Source organism: Procambarus clarkii, chromosome 75 (assembly GCF_040958095.1).
Source record: "Procambarus clarkii isolate CNS0578487 chromosome 75, FALCON_Pclarkii_2.0, whole genome shotgun sequence".
NCBI lineage: Eukaryota > Metazoa > Arthropoda > Malacostraca > Decapoda > Cambaridae > Procambarus > Procambarus clarkii.
The window spans coordinates 4,747,553-4,765,739 of NC_091224.1; the positions used below are offsets into that span (position 1 = coordinate 4,747,553).

Below are 18,187 nucleotides of genomic sequence, written 5' to 3' on the forward strand. Positions count from 1 at the left end.
AGGTATTTTCTTTGTCACAGCTCATGAAACACCCATATCAATTTCAACTACTGGTTTTCTACAAGCTGTTTTTGCAAGCATGTCAACAGTGCCATGCCTTGAGGTGCCAACATGTGATGGTATCCAAAGAAATTTAATTTCAAATCTCAAATTATTTCTTCCCTAAAGGTGGCTGCCCTTTCTCCCTCAGCTGTACTGTGAGGTAGATAAGTATCAGCCAAGGTAGACGCACACGTGTAGTCCCACACGACCTGTCTACCATCCATCTACCTCTGCAGCGTAACTCCGTCTGAGCGTTTATATGGTGAACGATGATTTGTGTGACGTTACACATGTGTATCTATAGTGATTGATGCCTATCTACACAGGGAGCTACCGCATTAGTGGGGACTTTGGGTTCTCCTCCCCACGCCATCTTCAATGCAGTTTCCTTTGTCCTATCACCCCTCCCTTATTATTTTCTTTTGCTTTAGTTTGGTATTTTAAAGGTTATAAGTTACCCATTGTTGAATTCAATAAAAAGGCTGAAGGTTGTGGACGTCTTGGAGGTTTTCAGCTGCCAGACAGGCAAGGAGGACTGTCTACGTGTGTGGTTTACAGTGATACTTGGAGAGGCTATTGGAGAAGTATCTATTTAAGTGAGGGAAGGGGGAAATCAGGGGAAAGCACCAAGCCATTGCGACTATATAGCATTTGGATAAGGATTTGGGATGAGATAGGGGGGGGGGGGAATCGTGCCCAACCACTTGGAGGGTCAGGGATTGAACGCCGACCTGCATGAAGCGAGACCGTCGCTCTACCGTCCAGCCCAAGTAGTTGGACAGTAGAGTAAACCTATTTAAGTGAACTAACACATACCAGTCATGTTGTTACATTGTTGAGGACCTTATGTGTTGATATTGTGGCCACTTGTGCCTTTATCTTCACCACCTGTAACATGTTGGTCACTTCTCTAATGTTGCTCATGACCTCGCCACCACTCACAACATGGAGAAGTGACCTTTATCTTCACCACCTGTAACATGTTGGTCACTTCTCTAATGTTGCTCATGACCTCGCCACCACTCACAACATGGAGAAGTGACCTTTATCTTCACCACCTGTAACATGTTGGTCACTTCTCTAATGTTGCTCATGACCTCGCCACCACTCACAACATGGAGAAGTGACGACGTGTCGGTCCGTCCTGGACCATTATCACGTCGTGTGATAATGACCTGATAATGGTCCACAACGGACCGACACGTCGTCACTTCTTCATCTTCTGGTGTGTGGTTTGGTCATCATATCTTCAGCCCCGTTATTGTGACTCATGGTCTGTTAATGCTACTAGTGCTGCCTTCTCACTCCTTTTATTGGTTTAGTCTCTGCTTCAGAGTTCACGGAGCCACACCAAGCGGCCATTCTGCCAGGACCCACACACACGCTCTTCACTATTCTCTCACACTCGCCAACACTATTTAACGCCGTGTAGCATAATTCTGTTTTATGTTTGTTCCGTACTACTGAAGAAAAAATAGTCATTAGTTTTTCCGATTGATGAACCACGTCAGTTTATGGGTGTGTTAAGCGTGAGGTGATGTAACGGTGATCGTTACATCACTGACTGACCTCACGACGTCAGTGGGTAGGTCAGTCAACAGTTCTGTGAGGCAAAAGCTGTCCTGGTGTGGACTGATTTAATAATAAAAAAAAACATTTAACACAGTAATAACATCACCTCTTTTTTCCTCTTGTTCTCTTGCTCTCAGCCAGCTCTTTTAACTGTGCTTTGCCTCTTCTACTCTCTTTTATTACGCTCTCGTTCTCTTCTGTCCTTCCACCCACTCTATATCTCACTTTTATTAATCCATCTCCCACGATATTTCTCAGCGTTACCCATCACTGTCTCACCCAGCGCCTCCAAGACCATTTTTCAACCATTTTTCGGATTCTGTTGGTAAAGATAAGAGTGAATATCCCTCTTCAAGACTGACAGCGCTGGCATGACCGTATTGTTACACAGAAAGTGACGAATGGCTTACTACTGATTTTGATTTAGAAACCTTTATTATTTCTTTGGCGCAATTGAATGACATTTTTTTTCAACTGATATTCATTCTCGAATATCACACGTTTAGAAAATGTTAGAGATGATAGTATACCTTTCCTGGTGGCATTTACTGAGTATAAAATTCCAGTAGGGGGATAAAAATATGTTGTTGATCATAGTGAACATATGTACAGGAAGTGACGATCACTCATGTGTACAGGAAGTGACGATCACTCATGTGTACAGGAAGTGACGATCACTCATGTGTACAGGAAGTGACGATCACTCATGTGTACAGGAAGTGACGATCACTCATGTGTACAGGAAGTGACGATCACTCAACACGAAAACATTCGGCTCCTGAAGACCATCACATTGATGACTCTTTGTTTAGTGAAGCACGTGGTGGTGAGGAGCATGACACGAGAAGCAGGAGGGAAGCAGGGAAGAGAAGCAAGAGGAGAGGGGAGAGAAACAGGAGGAGGAGGAGTAGGAGGAAGAGGAGGAGGAGGAGAACAAATAGTCCCAGGGGAGAACTAGACACTGTGGAACATTTAAAACACTTCATGGAAAGTGAGTAATGATTTAGAGGATGATATATATCTCACCTTGACCCATCAATCACATTACCATTCTTCTCTCATCTGACTCTTACAGAGAGAGAGAGAGAGAGAGAGAGAGAGAGAGAGAGAGAGAGAGAGAGAGAGAGAGAGAGAGAGAAAGAGAGAGAGAGACAGAGAGAGAGAGAGAGAGAGATGCAGAGTGAACGAGAGATGGAGACCACGAGACAGAGAGAGAGAGAGGTAGAGTGAACGAAAGATGGAGACCACGAGACAGAGAGAGATAGAGGCAGAGTGAACGAAAGATGGAGACCACGAGACAGAGAGAGAGAGATGCAGAGTGAACGAGAGATGGAGACCACGAGACAGAGAGAGATAGAGGCAGAGTGAACGAGAGATGGAGACCACGAGACAGAGAGAGAGAGAGAGGCAGAGTAAACGAAAGATGGAGACCACGAGACAGAGAGAGAGAGAGGTAGAGTGAACGAAAGATGGAGACCACGAGACAGAGAGAGATAGATGCAGAGTGAACGAGAGACGGAGACCACGAGACAGAGACACAGTAACATACAGACATAAAGAGGGACAAAAGACAGAGGGACACTACACAGAGGCACAAAAGCCCGGGACAACCACCAACACCGGCCTCACTCATGAACAATTTGACCAGACTTAAAGGTGAACATATATACCGTGTCGTTTACACTCTTTGTCGAGTCTGTCCTTCAAGTTGTGGCTGGAGGTGGCTTTCACAACTTCTTCTTCCAGTACATTCCACTTGATGACCGCCCGGACAGGGTATGAGAACTGCTTCACATTTCTTGGACTCATTTGCGTTTCTCTTTACATCTCAGTTTACACTATCGTCGTACTTTTTCTCATTTTAAAGACGCTGCCCTTGTTCTCCTTGTCAGTTTCCCTCAGGATCTTGTATGTTGCGATCATATTCATTCTATGTCTTCTGTCTTGCTAGGTTGTTCCCTTAACTAATCGTCATAACTTATCACTCTTTGTTGTGACATTAATCTTAGTGTTAAGCTTTTTACTTGTTCAAGTTTGGCTTTGTAGTTAGTAAGGTGGTAAAGCCAGGCTGTTGCAGTATATTCAAATATTGGTCTAACAAACGCTGTCTAGATTGCCTTGAAAGAGTCCTGGTTTAGATTTTTAAGCGAAGTTCTAATGTTTACCGGCGTCGCATACTCTGCTGATGTTATCCCGTTTGTGTTTATATGGAGATTGTGTTTGAATTATATGAACTCCCAAATCCTTCTCTCCTCTCTCTCTCTCTCTCTCTCTCTCTCTCTCTCTCTCTCTCTCTCTCTCTCTCTCTCTCTCTCTCTCTCTCTCTCTCTCTCTCTCTCTCTCTCCCTCCCCGACTCGTGTAGTTGCCTGTGCCTGATGCTGTAGAGATCATGTGACCCCCTTCCTCTCCCATCACCATTGTCATACACGTGTTGGGAGTGAAGTCCAGCAGCCATATCCTCGCCTCTCCTCGTGTTTGTGAAGACCAGTTTGTGTTTAACTGTTTATAGTCTTCCTTGGTGTTTACATGCTTTATTTACCTTAAACAATGATATGTATCGTCCGTAAACACTGCTATGTATCGTCTGTGAACAATGATATGTATCGTCCATAAACACTGATATGTATCGTCCGTAAACACTGATATGTATCGTCCGTAAACACTGATATGTATCGTCCGTAAACACTGATATGTATCGTCCGTCAACAATGATATGTATCGTCCGTAAACACTGATATGTATCGTCCGTAAACACTAATATGTATCGCTCGTAAACAATGATATGTATCATCCGTCAACAATGATATGTATCGTCTGTAAACACTAATATGTATCGCTCGTAAACAATGATATGTATCGTCGGTTATCAATAACATGTATGTAGTGTAGTATATAGTGGTACAGTGATACACAAGTGTCACTCGTGTAATATAAATTATCAAGTGGAACAGATAAACTTTGGTACAGTGATGCAGTGGTGCAATAATGCAGTAATAGGGTGAAACAGTGGTGCAGTGCTACAGTAGTTTAGTGATACAGTGGCGCAGTGATACTGACGTACAGTGATACTGACGTACAGTGATACTGACGTACAGTGATACAGAGGTGCAGTGGTTACCTTACCTTGAGGTGCTTCCGGGGCTTAGCGTCCCCGCGGCCCGGTCGTCGACCAGGCCTGGTACGTTGATGCAGCGGATAAGTGATACAGTGATACAATGGCACATTGGTTTAGTGATTCATTGTTCCAGTTTTATAGTGGTTCCTTGATACAGTGTTACAGTTGACAGTGATACTGTGGTACAGAAAGGCAGTGATACAGTGGTACAGAAAGGCAGTGATACAGTGGTACAGAAAGGCAGTGATACAGTGGTACAGAAAGGCACTGATACAGTGGTACATAAAGGCACTGATACAGTGGTACAGAAAGACAGTGATACGGTGATAGTGATACTACGATACAATGGTAAAGTGATTATAATGATTCACAGATCAGTGGTGTAGTATTACAGTGATACAGTTGTTCAGTGATATATTGATGCAGTGATCAATGGTACAGTGTTACATTTGAATAATGATACAGTGATACAGTGAAGCAGGGATAGAGTGCATTAGGGATACAGTGTTACTGGGCTACATTGGTGCAGTTATATAATGGTGCAGTGGTACAGTGATAGAGTAGTGCAGTGGTACAGCGGTGCAGTAATACATTAATGAAGTCTCCCTACGGTTCAATGATACAATGATACAGTGGTGCAGCCTCTTGCTCAATAAAACAATAGATTACTGCTAGTCATGTAAGTGTTGATCCTAAAGGGGTAGAAAAATACTACATTAGCATTAATTAACCAATTTCATGCATCAAGAGAGAAATGTTACAAGTTAATGGGTGATTACAGTCACTATAAACCTGACAGACTCCTAATACAATTTAGAGGAACAACTGGGTAAGGCACAAGCAAGAATTATTAGTCAATTAAATCACCATAAGATAACAAGAACAAATTATATAATTTCAATACAAAAACGAAGCAGTAAGTGTAGGGAAAATATTTATAGGATGAGATGGCTCTTTAATGCATTATTTGCACATGAATTAAATTAATAATAGATCCTCCTATTATTATATATATTATTACATTTATACAGGGGTCTGACACCTGAGTGAACAACGCTCAGGATGCGTAGTCCTGAGGTACCTGGTTCGATTCCCGGTGGAGCCGGAAACAAATGGGCAGAGTTTCTTTCACCCTGATGCCCTAAGTTCACCTAGCAGTAAATAGGTATCTGGTAGTTAGACAGCTGCTACGGGCTGCTTCCTGGGGGTGTGTAACAAAAAGGAGGCCTGGTCGAGGACCGGGCCGCGGGGACGCTAAGCCCTGATAATCATCTCCAGATAACCTCAAGATAACCTCCTCACCAGAAGACACTGAAGCTAAGGTTTACTAAGACAATGTACAACATCAGGAATGGGTTACCTAAGTGTTCATGCTGGGATATATTTCTTGAGGCGTCATCATCAGTAAGATATCTAACACAAGGACATGTACACCAAGGTGTAAACTGCTTCTTTCCCTGAATATACATTGAGAGTTTACTCTTCTCCTGGACTATGTTTAGGGTTAAAGTCAACTTGCTGGTGGCTCAGTAAACTATGTAGATGACCTTAGTGTCTCCATAGGCCTAACGCCAAGTGTAATGTATCGGTAAACGAAATGGAAAGAAATGAAGAAGTGTGGGACATGGGGTGAGGGAGGTAGAGAAGAGTGAGGGAGGTAGAGAAGAGTGAGGGAGGTAGAGAAGAGTGAGGGAGGTGTGAGGAAGGAGTGGTCAGGGAAGAGGGAGAGTTAGGATGAGAGGGAGAGACTGAGGTCAAGGAGGAAATTTAGTAGAGTAGAAAGTAAGAGTGCTGGAATAGGAGAAAGTAAGAGTGCTGGAATAGGAGAAAGTAAGAGTGCTGGAATAGGAGAAAGTAAGAGTGCTGGAATAGGAGAAAGTAAGAGTGCTGGAATAGGAGAAAGTAAGAGTGCTGGAATAGGAGAAAGATAGAAAGGTTGAAGGATGAAAGTTGCTGCCACCACCATTCAAGTTAGTTAACTATAAGACAAGGAATGGAACTTGTCTGTACTTTAAGCTGGTATCAAATGTTAGCATGTTTTAACTGGAATCATGTACTTGTACTTGCCAGAACCTTTAAGTCAGTAAGCTCAGGGGACTCTCCGCTCTAGCTTTCAAAGTAAGAAGTTTTTAGGAAACAACATTAGTCAATCATATATATATTTAACATTAGATCATCACTCATATGGATATCTTAATTCAAACAGTTAAACTTTATGTTCACTAAGTCAAGATTAATATACAACATGAGTCACCACAGAAGAATCTGAGGACACTACGGCTTACTGCCTCTGAAAATCACACAACAACTTAAGTTGGAAACACACCAAATCTGTCACCTTAAAGTTCAACTCACCAAAGTCTCTGAGCCTAAGTTTGATAGAGGGGGGGAGGGGAGGGCTACGATTGACAGAGTCGCCCTCTGGCCTGGGGAGGCCAGTCTGGAGGCTGGAACCTCTTGACAAGCGATCTCTCTCTCTCTCGCTCTTGCTCAATGTCAATCCTTTTGTCTCTCTCAAATGTACACTTCCCTGGGTGTTTATGGGGAACAGGGAGTTAGGCTCCGCCTACTAACTAGATAGTCTCAGGCCATCTACCTACCACGCCTAAACAGCGGCTTGTTTCATATAAAGACACCACCAACCATCTGCAATTATCGACTTAGCAGAAATTAAATTTCAATTTCTTTCTTTATTATGCACCCCATACCCATCCCGTGGGCGGTGGTGTAAAGGATTACAGAGGCACATAATGGGTTCAGGAACTGAACCCTCTAGTTCGTTTAGCTAAGCAAATAACAATGCTTGACGCTAGTTACAAAATTATCAATGTTGTATACACATGTACACACCCTCATACATACATGTACATATATATATATATATACGTATACACATATACATACACATACATATCTAATCACCCACACAATTACACACATCAATAATCTTTGTGTCACAAGTGACATTACAAGAGGCTCACAACTGTCACTATACGAGGCACTTTACATCTATAGTGAGTCACACAGTTACTAGTCTTGCTCCACACTCACCCAACTGGGCGGCAGCTTTACAGTCATGTGCTCCACACCCACCCAACTGGGCGGCAGCTTTACAGTCATGTGCTCCACACCCACCCAACTGGGCGGCAGCTTTACAGTCATGTGCTCCACACTCACCCAACTGGGCGGCAGCTTTACAGTCTTGTGCTCCACACCCACCCAACTGGGCGGCAGCTTTACAGTCATGTACTCCACACCCACCCAACTGGGCGGCAGCTTTACAGTCATGTGCTCCACACTCACCCAACTGGGCGGCAGCTTTACAGTCATGTGCTCCACACCCACCCAACTGGGCGGCAGCTTTACAGTCATGTGCTCCACACCCACCCAACTGGGCGGCAGCTTTACAGTCATGTGCTCCACACCCACCCAACTGGGCGGCAGCTTTACAGTCATGTGCTCCACACCCACCCAACTGGGCGGCAGCTTTACAGTCATGTGCTCCACACCCACCCAACTGGGCGGCAGCTTTACAGTCATGTACTCCACACCCACCCAACTGGGCGGCAGCTTTACAGTCATGTGCTCCACACCCACCCAACTGGGCGGCAGCTTTACAGTCATGTACTCCACACCCACCCAACTGGGCGGCAGCTTTACAGTCATGTGCAGGCGGCACCTACAGTAAGCAAATTTTGGATACTTCGCTAAAATTTCGGGCAGCACATCATTATGAATGAAGTACTTACACATTTCATGGACACTATTGATGGTGTTATCTCTAAATTCCGCAATTTTTTCACATTCCATTATATAATGACGCAAAGTATGCGAATAGTTCTGCTGACAGAGTTTACATTTAGTCAAATCTACATCATCAGATGTTACAAACTGCCAGAGGTACTTGTAGCCGAGCCTAAGCCTAGCAGTGGTAACATCTAGAAGTCTGCTAACATTATTGGATGACCCATAGACGTGCGGTTCTTCATGCATAATGGAATGATGACAGATGGAGTAACTGGTGTGAATTTCACTTTGCCTCAAGTCTCCGAAATTTAGTTGATGTTCCTGGGATATTGCTGCCCTCAGGCTGCTCAAAGGCAGAGGGAATTGATTACCAACTTGGACTTAGCAGAAAGTAAAGTCAATGCACACGACCTGACCTGTTACAATTAACACTCTAGAGGTGTGACTTTTTAATTGCTAAGGCCAGACGCCTTCAATCTGGCGCCTTCAAATATCCTGTCTGGCTGACTCATGTTAATTGTATGTAATACACAATACAAAACACCTTTATGGTGTCACACAAGGCCTAGGGCCTGACATGCCATAGGCCCAACGCCAAGTTAAACCCAGCATATAACGGTATTATAAATGTTTATGTTATCATTGGTAGGCCTCATATAGATTATGCAAATAAGTTTTTTAGTCCGTGCTATAGAATATACATTAATTTATATGAAAGCATACATACATGAATGGCAAAGATGATCACTGGTATTAGAAACCTCGAACTGGACGGTAGAGCAACGCTGTCATTTCATGCAGGTCGACGTTCAATCCCCGACCGTCCAAGTGGTTGGGCACCATTCCTTCCCCCCGTCCCATCCCAAATCCTTATCGTAATCCACGGCCTTTGTGGATTTGTTCTTATCCAGATCCCTTCCAAATGTTGCACAGTCGTAATGGATTATTGGCGCTTTCTCCTCATAATTCCCTTCCCTTCCTCCCCTCACCCACCTATTCCACCTCACCCACCTACTCCACCTCACCCATCTACTCCACCTCATCCACCTCACCCACCTACTCCACCTCACCCACCTACTCCACCTCACCCATCTACTCCACCTCACCCATCTACTCCACCTACTCCACCTCACCCACCTACTCCCCCTCACCCACCTACTCCCCCTCACCCACCTACTCCACCTCACCCACCTACTCCACATCACCCACCTGACCCACCTACTCCACCTGACCCACCTACTCCACCTCACCTACTCCACCTCACCCACATACTCCACCTCACCCACCTACTCCACCTGGCCCACCTACTCCACCTCACCCACCTACTCCACCTCACCCACCTACTCCACCTGGCCCACATACTCCACATCACCCACCTGGCCCACCTACTCCACGTCACTCACCTACTCCACCTCACCCACCTACCCCACCTCACCCACCTACTCCACCTCACCCACCTACTCCACCTCACCCACCAACTCCCCCTCACCCACCTACTCCACCTCACCCACCTACTCCACCTACTCCACCTGGCCCACCTACTCCATTTCACCCACCTACTCCCCCTCACCCACTTACTCCACCTCACCCACCTACTCCACCTCACCCACCTACTCCACCTCACCCACCTACTCCACCTCACCCACCTACTCCCCCTCACCCACCTATTCCACCTCACCCACCTACTCCACCTCATCCACCTCACCCACCTACTCCACCTCACCCATCTACTCCACCTCACCCATCTACTCCACCTCATCCACCTCACCCACCTACTCCACCTCACCCACCTCATCCACCTAACCCACCTACTCCACCTCACCCACCTACTCCACCTCACCCACCTACTCCCCCTCACCCACCTACTCCCCCTCACCCACCTACTCCACCTCACCCACCTACTCCACCTCACCCACCTACTCCACCTCACCCACCTACTCCCCCTCACCCACCTACTCCCCCTCACCCACCTACTCCACCTCACCCACCTACTCCACCTCACCCACCTACTCCATCTCACCCACCTACTCCCCCTCACCCACCTACTCCCCCTCACCCACCTACTCCCCCTCACCCACCTACTCCACCTCACCCTCCTACTCCCCCTCACCCACCTACTCCCCCTCACCCACCTACTCCCCCTCACCCACCTACTCCACCTCACCCACCTACTCCCCTCACCCACCTACTCCCCCTCACCCACCTCACCCACCTACTCCACCTCACCCACCTACTCCACCTCACCCACCTACTCCACCTAACCCACCTACTCCACCTCACCCACCTACTCCACCTCACCCACCTACTCCCCCTCACCCACCTACTCCCCCTCACCCACCTCCTCCCCCTCACCCACCTACTCCACCTCATCCACCTCACCCACCTACTCCACCTCACCCACCTACTCCACCTGGCCCACATACTCCACATCACCCACCTGGCCCACCTACTCCACGTCACTCACCTACTCCACCTCACCCACCTACCCCACCTCACCCACCTACTCCACCTCACCCACCTACTCCACCTCACCCACCAACTCCCCCTCACCCACCTACTCCACCTCACCCACCTACTCCACCTACTCCACCTGGCCCACCTACTCCATTTCACCCACCTACTCCCCCTCACCCACCTACTCCACCTCACCCACCTACTCCACCTCACCCACCTACTCCACCTCACCCACCTACTCCACCTCACCCACCTACTCCCCCTCACCCACCTATTCCACCTCACCCACCTACTCCACCTCATCCACCTCACCCACCTACTCCACCTCACCCATCTACTCCACCTCACCCATCTACTCCACCTCATCCACCTCACCCACCTACTCCACCTCACCCACCTCCTCCACCTCACCCACCTACTCCACCTCACCCACCTACTCCACCTCACCCACCTACTCCCCCTCACCCACCTACTCCCCCTCACCCACCTACTCCACCTCACCCACCTACTCCACCTCACCCACCTACTCCACCTCACCCACCTACTCCCCCTCACCCACCTACTCCCCCTCACCCACCTACTCCACCTCACCCACCTACTCCACCTCACCCACCTACTCCATCTCACCCACCTACTCCCCCTCACCCACCTACTCCCCCTCACCCACCTACTCCCCCTCACCCACCTACTCCACCTCACCCTCCTACTCCCCCTCACCCACCTACTCCCCCTCACCCACCTACTCCCCCTCACCCACCTACTCCACCTCACCCACCTACTCCCCTCACCCACCTACTCCCCCTCACCCACCTCACCTCACCCACCTACTCCACCTCACCCACCTACTCCACCTCACCCACCTACTCCACCTAACCCACCTACTCCACCTCACCCACCTACTCCACCTCACCCACCTACTCCCCCTCACCCACCTACTCCCCCTCACCCACCTCCTCCCCCTCACCCACCTACTCCACCTCATCCACCTCACCCACCTACTCCACTTCACCCACGTACACCTCACCCACCTACTCCACCTACTCCACCTACCCCACCTCACCCACCTCACCCACCTACTCCACCTAACCCACCTACTCCACCTCACCCACCTACTCCACCTCACCCACCTACTCCCCCTCACCCACCTACTCCACCTCACCCACCTACTCCCCCTCACCCACCTACTCCACCTCACCCACCTACTCCCCCTCCCCCACCTACACCACCTCACCCACCTACCCCACCCCACCCACCTACCCCACCTCACCCACCTACTCCACCTCACCCACCTACCCCACCTCACCCACCTACTCCATCTCACCCACCTACTCCACCTCACCCACCTACTCCACCTCACTCACCCACCTACTCCACCTCACCCACCTACTCCCCCTCCCCCACCTACACCACCTCACCCACCTACTCCACCTCACCCACCTCACCCACCTACTCCCCCTCACCCACCTACTCCACCTCACCCACCTACTCCACCTCACCCACCTACTCCACCTCACCCACCTACTCCCCCTCACCCACCTACTCCACCTACTCCACCTCACCCACCTACCCCACCTCACCCACCTACTCCACCTCACCCACCTACTCCCCCTCACCCACCTACTCCACCTCACCCACCTACTCCACCTCACCCACCTACTCCACCTCACCCACCTACTCCACCTCACCCACCTACACCACCTCACCCACCTACTCTTCAATCTTCAAGAGTCCACATAACATAAGTCAGACTGCCGGTAATATAATCTATTTCCTGGGCTATAAAGTGTCCATGGCAGGAGCCGCCTGACCATTGGTGCCGGCGTGGTGGCCGGGGCCCAGACACGCCGCTTCCTTCACTCACCAGCGTAATTAACTTTTTTCTTCAGCGGAGTTCCCAGCTAGTCTTTTCAATTTGGTTCAATTCAGGATGGGAATTTTAAGAGTTTGTTCTCATCTGGCAATGAGGAAGACGCTTGGCAAATAGTTGACGAGCCGGAACTTCTTCCCTGTGTTGATTTATGATTATTTGTTTCCTTAGATGTTTGAAGTAGCTTGTTGGTGCTTGAGAGGCAAGATGGTCCTTGATGTTGATGTTGCTGGAGATTACTGCTTGATGTTACAGCAGCAGGAGGGTCCTTGATGTTGCTGTTGCTGGAGATTACTGCTTGATGTTACAGAAGCAGGAGGGTCCATGATGTTGATGTTGCTGGAGATTACTGCTTGATGTTACAGCAGCAGGAGGGTCCTTGATGTTGCTGTTGCTGGAGATTACTGCTTGATGTTACAGAAGCAGGAGGGTCCTTGATGTTGATGTTGCTGGAGATTACTGCTTGATGTTACAGAAGCAGGAGGGTCCTTGATGTTGCTGGGGATTACTTCTTGATGTTACAGAAGCAGGAGGGTCCATGATGTTGCTGGAGATTACTTCTTGATGTTACAGAGACAAAATAATGTGTTCTACCTAGTATAATATTACTTAGTACGAAGCGAGCTAAAGTCTAGTAAATAGAATCACCGAGGCAGAGTAATATGTTCAAGGATCAAATGACTAATATATAATCACATTACTCGCATGAAAAAATATATGCCCATGTGAGAATGAAAATTTTTAAAATCATGTGATCGCAAATTTTGTCCTTATGTCCTTATGTCATGTGCTCTCACATGACCTTTAAATGTCACTCACATGACTGAAGCATGGTGACCTTAAGAGGGCTCCTGGGATCAACGTCCGAGCCGACAGGCTTCTCACCAGGTCTCCTGGTTGGTGGTCTGGTCAACCAAACTGTTAGGGGCCGCTGCTGAGCAGCCTGGAGGATCAGATGGGGGGGGGGGGGTGTCTTTTTGGGGTGTATCAAATTCTCTTTTGAACACTGTGACGATAATCTCTTACAAGAGAGATTGAGCCTGCTCTTCCCTCCAAAGTACGTCACATCAACAAATAATATAGAAGATATATCCAACAAGTATCTCCAAAACGTTTTGCCCAGAGAGCAAAATGTATCCAGCACACTTGCTCGCCCCCGCCACCGTTAACCGGCAAACTGCTTGTCCATCGCCTGCCGGTCGCTGATTGGCTGGTGTGCAGTCGCACCTGCCCCACCACCCTCTGCCACGAGTTGATGTCTGGGCTACAGCGACCCAGAGAAGGCAGAATATCTCAGTGCTCCTTGCAGTTGACACGTCTCATTGGTAGACTAAGCCTTGGCTAACGTGTACTAAGGGAGGTGGCAGCTCGAAGCCAATATTCCGGCATCACTATTATATATTTTGCTATTATTCACTTGTCTTAACGTAACTTTTCATTTGCCAGTGATTATTCTTATTATTTTGTTTGTTGACTTGTCTGTTACATTTTTATGCCCAATTTTATTCATGTCTTGCTTTTCTAATGTAATTAAAATTTCATTGTTAAATTTACTTGTGTTTTGTGTGTCTTTCCATTACCTTACCACAGACGAAAGTTCCAGCTTTTCTCTTTTTTTTCCTTTATGTGACGAGGCCCTGCCCCTAGCTTTTGAAACAGCCGAACACCAACGCTTTACCGTCACTTAAAAGTGGGGGCCTGTCCGGGAGTAGCTTCACTCAGGTACTGGTGCCAAGTAGTAATTTATGGTAAGCGTATTTGGCTTTGGTAACATAGCTTTTACTATTTTTCAGATTCAATTTTATTTTATATGGTGCTGTGTGTATTGTGCATTTCGCAAAATGGACTTCATTAAACTCCTAGCCAAAAAGAACACTGAAGATATCCTTCGATCATACTGGGCAACAGAAAATATTGTTAAATATATATTGGACAATAAGATTAAGAAAACGACCATTAGGGAAATGGTGGAACAAGGTTTGGTGATGGTTACTTTAATTTACAAAACAAAACAATGGATGGTACATAAGATTAAGAAGGTAACAATGTAATAAAACAAACTGTAAAATACTTAAAAAATAAAAATATAACTAACTATACTTTTTTATTTATACTTTATATCGGATATTGGTACCTCACAGATATAACATCCAACAATTGGATTCTATTTCGGAACTCTATATCATCCGAATATCCATTAACAGAACTTACAGTTTCCAAATTCCGACATCCAAAAAACATAAATTCTCTATAACCCACCCACCCAAATTAACGACTTCACAATAAATGTCAGTCAGCCGACATTCAAAGGGTGGGTGGGTGGGTTATATTTAAACAAAATTTTTGACTTAAAAATTTCGATAAGCGCGCTTTGCGGGCAAAAAGTTCTCTTTTTTTTGGCCGCATATGACGCAGAGCGTCGCATTTCAGATGCTATTGCGGCCATGTACCTTGAGCAATGTACCTTTTTCTTTTGGTAGTGTATCATATTTTCTTCAATTCCTCTGTTGATATTATCTGTAATCAGAAGAATTAAATATTAGATAACATTCATACTACCGGTTATAGTATAGTAAATTACTTACCTCCCAAGATTTTTGTTGCCAACAGTAATAGGGATAGTTTCTTGGATCAATGTGGATTGGGATATCGGCTCCTTGCTGTAGTTGTGCATTTTCGTCCCAATAATCTTCTCTTGGAGGATAGTGATGTTCAGGTTTATAATCTGGGTATACGTTATATAGCGCTTCACAATATTTTTCTAAAACTGGATTTAATTTTGTATTTTTTTCAATAAATACTTATATTTGTTCTATCAGATGTTCACTAAATTCAGAGTCGGTAAGTTGTGTTTTTTCTATAATGTTTTCGGTATCAGTGTCAGACATGTTGCCTGCACCTCCGAAGAAGCGAGACTGAATAGTGTCAGTCAGCCGACATTCTTATATACGCCCGGACTAAATTACTAGTCCGGAAATCATACATTGAACAATGCCTACCATTAGAGGAAAGTCTAGACTACCGCAACAATATGATTAACAATCGTCGAGCAGCAAAAATAAAAGAAAAGGAAGAATATGAAGATTCTAAAACAAAAACATTCGCAAATCAATATGATGCAATAGAAGACATACTGAATAAATATAAACCATATAAAAAATCAAATTTGGTCAAAATACCACCAGAAATAAATGAGTCACTGTTCAAGTTATATGGAACTCACTATGACAGAGTACTGAAATCAGTATATGACATTTGGATTAGAAACCAGTTGAAAAGATTGAGAAAGCTATCATATATGGAAAGATTAAAAGAGGAATATGCCAATGATATACCAATAGCACTAACAGAACAGGACAAAATAGAAATTAAATATTTCTTAAATATTCTATACAAAAATAAGATAAATTGGATTTGCTTCTTTGCGAGTTTTATGTATATTTATAACAAAACAGATCCAAAGAAAAATGTACTATGTCTAGAAGGTCCAACCAATACAGGAAAAACAATGATTATAAACCTATTGTTGGACAACCTGCAAGCAACATCTATTGCAAAGAATAGTGACAGTGATAGATTCCAATTTTCAAATTGTACATCAGCTACAGCTGTTCTTTTTGAAGAGCCTACAATTACTATGACAAATGTGAATACATACAAAAACTTTTGGGGAGGTCAAGAAACTGAAACTGACGTAAAGAACAGCAGCCATGAACTAGTAGAACGTCTTCCTTGGTTTATACCTTGCAATGAAGACATCGGAATGAACATTGAAGGATATGAACGACAAGCAATAGAAATGAGACTAATTAAATTTGAATTATTTGAACCGATATCAGATGGAATAATAAATACATCTGGCATCCCACGCCTAGAGACCACTATAAAAGGAGCAACCTTATAGAGATGGCTCCTCACTCAAAAAGAGACCCTGACACAGGCACTAGCTGCTATCCCACACGCATTCCAACATGGAAAATTTAACACCACCTATAACCCCGGCAGCTGGTATCGAGACTGGAAGAGGAATGAAAAGGAGTCTGGAGGAGGACCCTGATGAAGAAAGAAATCACCGCGTCAAAAGAAGTGCTGGAGATGGAGTTGATGTTATAGGTAATTATAAATATTAATATTTTTTGTTATCGAATAATTAATACTAGACATTGACCTAAAACACATCTTAATTTCAGAACAGGGCATAGGAGTACTACATGGCCGAAGCTTTGATCCGACAACATATCCACGACCAATACCCGTATATACATCAGTCAAAATACCATTTATTAATAAATTCAGAAGAAGAACTGGCTCTTTTACAGACTACAATTCAACAATTGATTCAAAGTTCATATATACAATGTTAGACCATACAACACAATTTTATGGTCATCAGTGTACAGCAGAAAATGATATGTATGACTACTGGGCACCAAAAGCTGCATATGCAAAGATAATCAACGCTGGTTGGAAAATAACATTTTATAATGGTAGAACTAGAACAACAACAACAACAGGCACAACTGCAGTAACGCAAAGGAAAAATGATGCAGTTATATTGTGGGCATTTGAAGAACCGGAAGTTGAAACAGTCAAAGTACCTGTAAGAACAACAGTTCAAACTTGGACAGTTAAAGAAGATATTACACCTATAGCCTATAATTGAGCGGTAAAACAACCACGAAAATTACTGACAATAGGAGACACATTCACTAGAACAATAGATTGCAATAGAACATTTAAACCAGAAGTGGATGATTTCAAATGGCATGCAACACAGAAACAGTCTAAACTATTACCAACGGGAGATGCATCTTACGAAAAGTGCGGTTGGCAAACAAAAAGTATTGAAAAATATCAATATAAAGGAACTACACAGTTCTACCAAAGATACGGATATGGTACACCATTGCAAAAACTAATGTTTGAAAAACAATCAGGAGACGAAACGGCAACAAAACAAGAGGAAGTAGACGTGGACATTGAAAATTGGTGTACTGTAGAAATAGATTTTGCTTGCAGGTTGTCCAACAATTGGTTTATAATCATTGTTTTTCCTGTATTGGTTGGACCTTCTAGACATAGTACATTTTTCTTTGGATCTGTTTTGTTATAAATATACATAAAACTCGCAAAGAAGCAAATCCAATTTATCTGTTTTTTGTATAGAATATTTAAGATATATTTAATTTCTATTTTGTCCTGTTCTATTAGTGCTATTGGTATATCATTGGCATATTCCTCTTTTAATCTTTCCATATATGATAGCTTTCTCAATCTTTTCAACTGTTTTCTAATCCAAATGTCATATACTGATTTCAGTACTCTGTCATAGTGAGTTCCATATAACTTTAACAGTGACTCATTTATTTCTGGTGGTATTTTGACCAAA

At 45.0% G+C, this 18,187-nt stretch overlaps 1 protein-coding gene across 1 annotated transcript; it reads left to right on the forward strand.

The window, feature by feature from the left end:
- The first annotated feature begins 15,829 nt into the window (after positions 1–15,829).
- Positions 15,830–16,702, forward strand: LOC138356946 (uncharacterized). Its single transcript, XM_069313481.1, has one exon. The coding sequence runs from the start codon at positions 15,830–15,832 to the stop codon at positions 16,700–16,702; it is 873 nt and encodes a 290-aa protein (XP_069169582.1).
- The last annotated feature ends 1,485 nt before the right edge of the window (positions 16,703–18,187 follow it).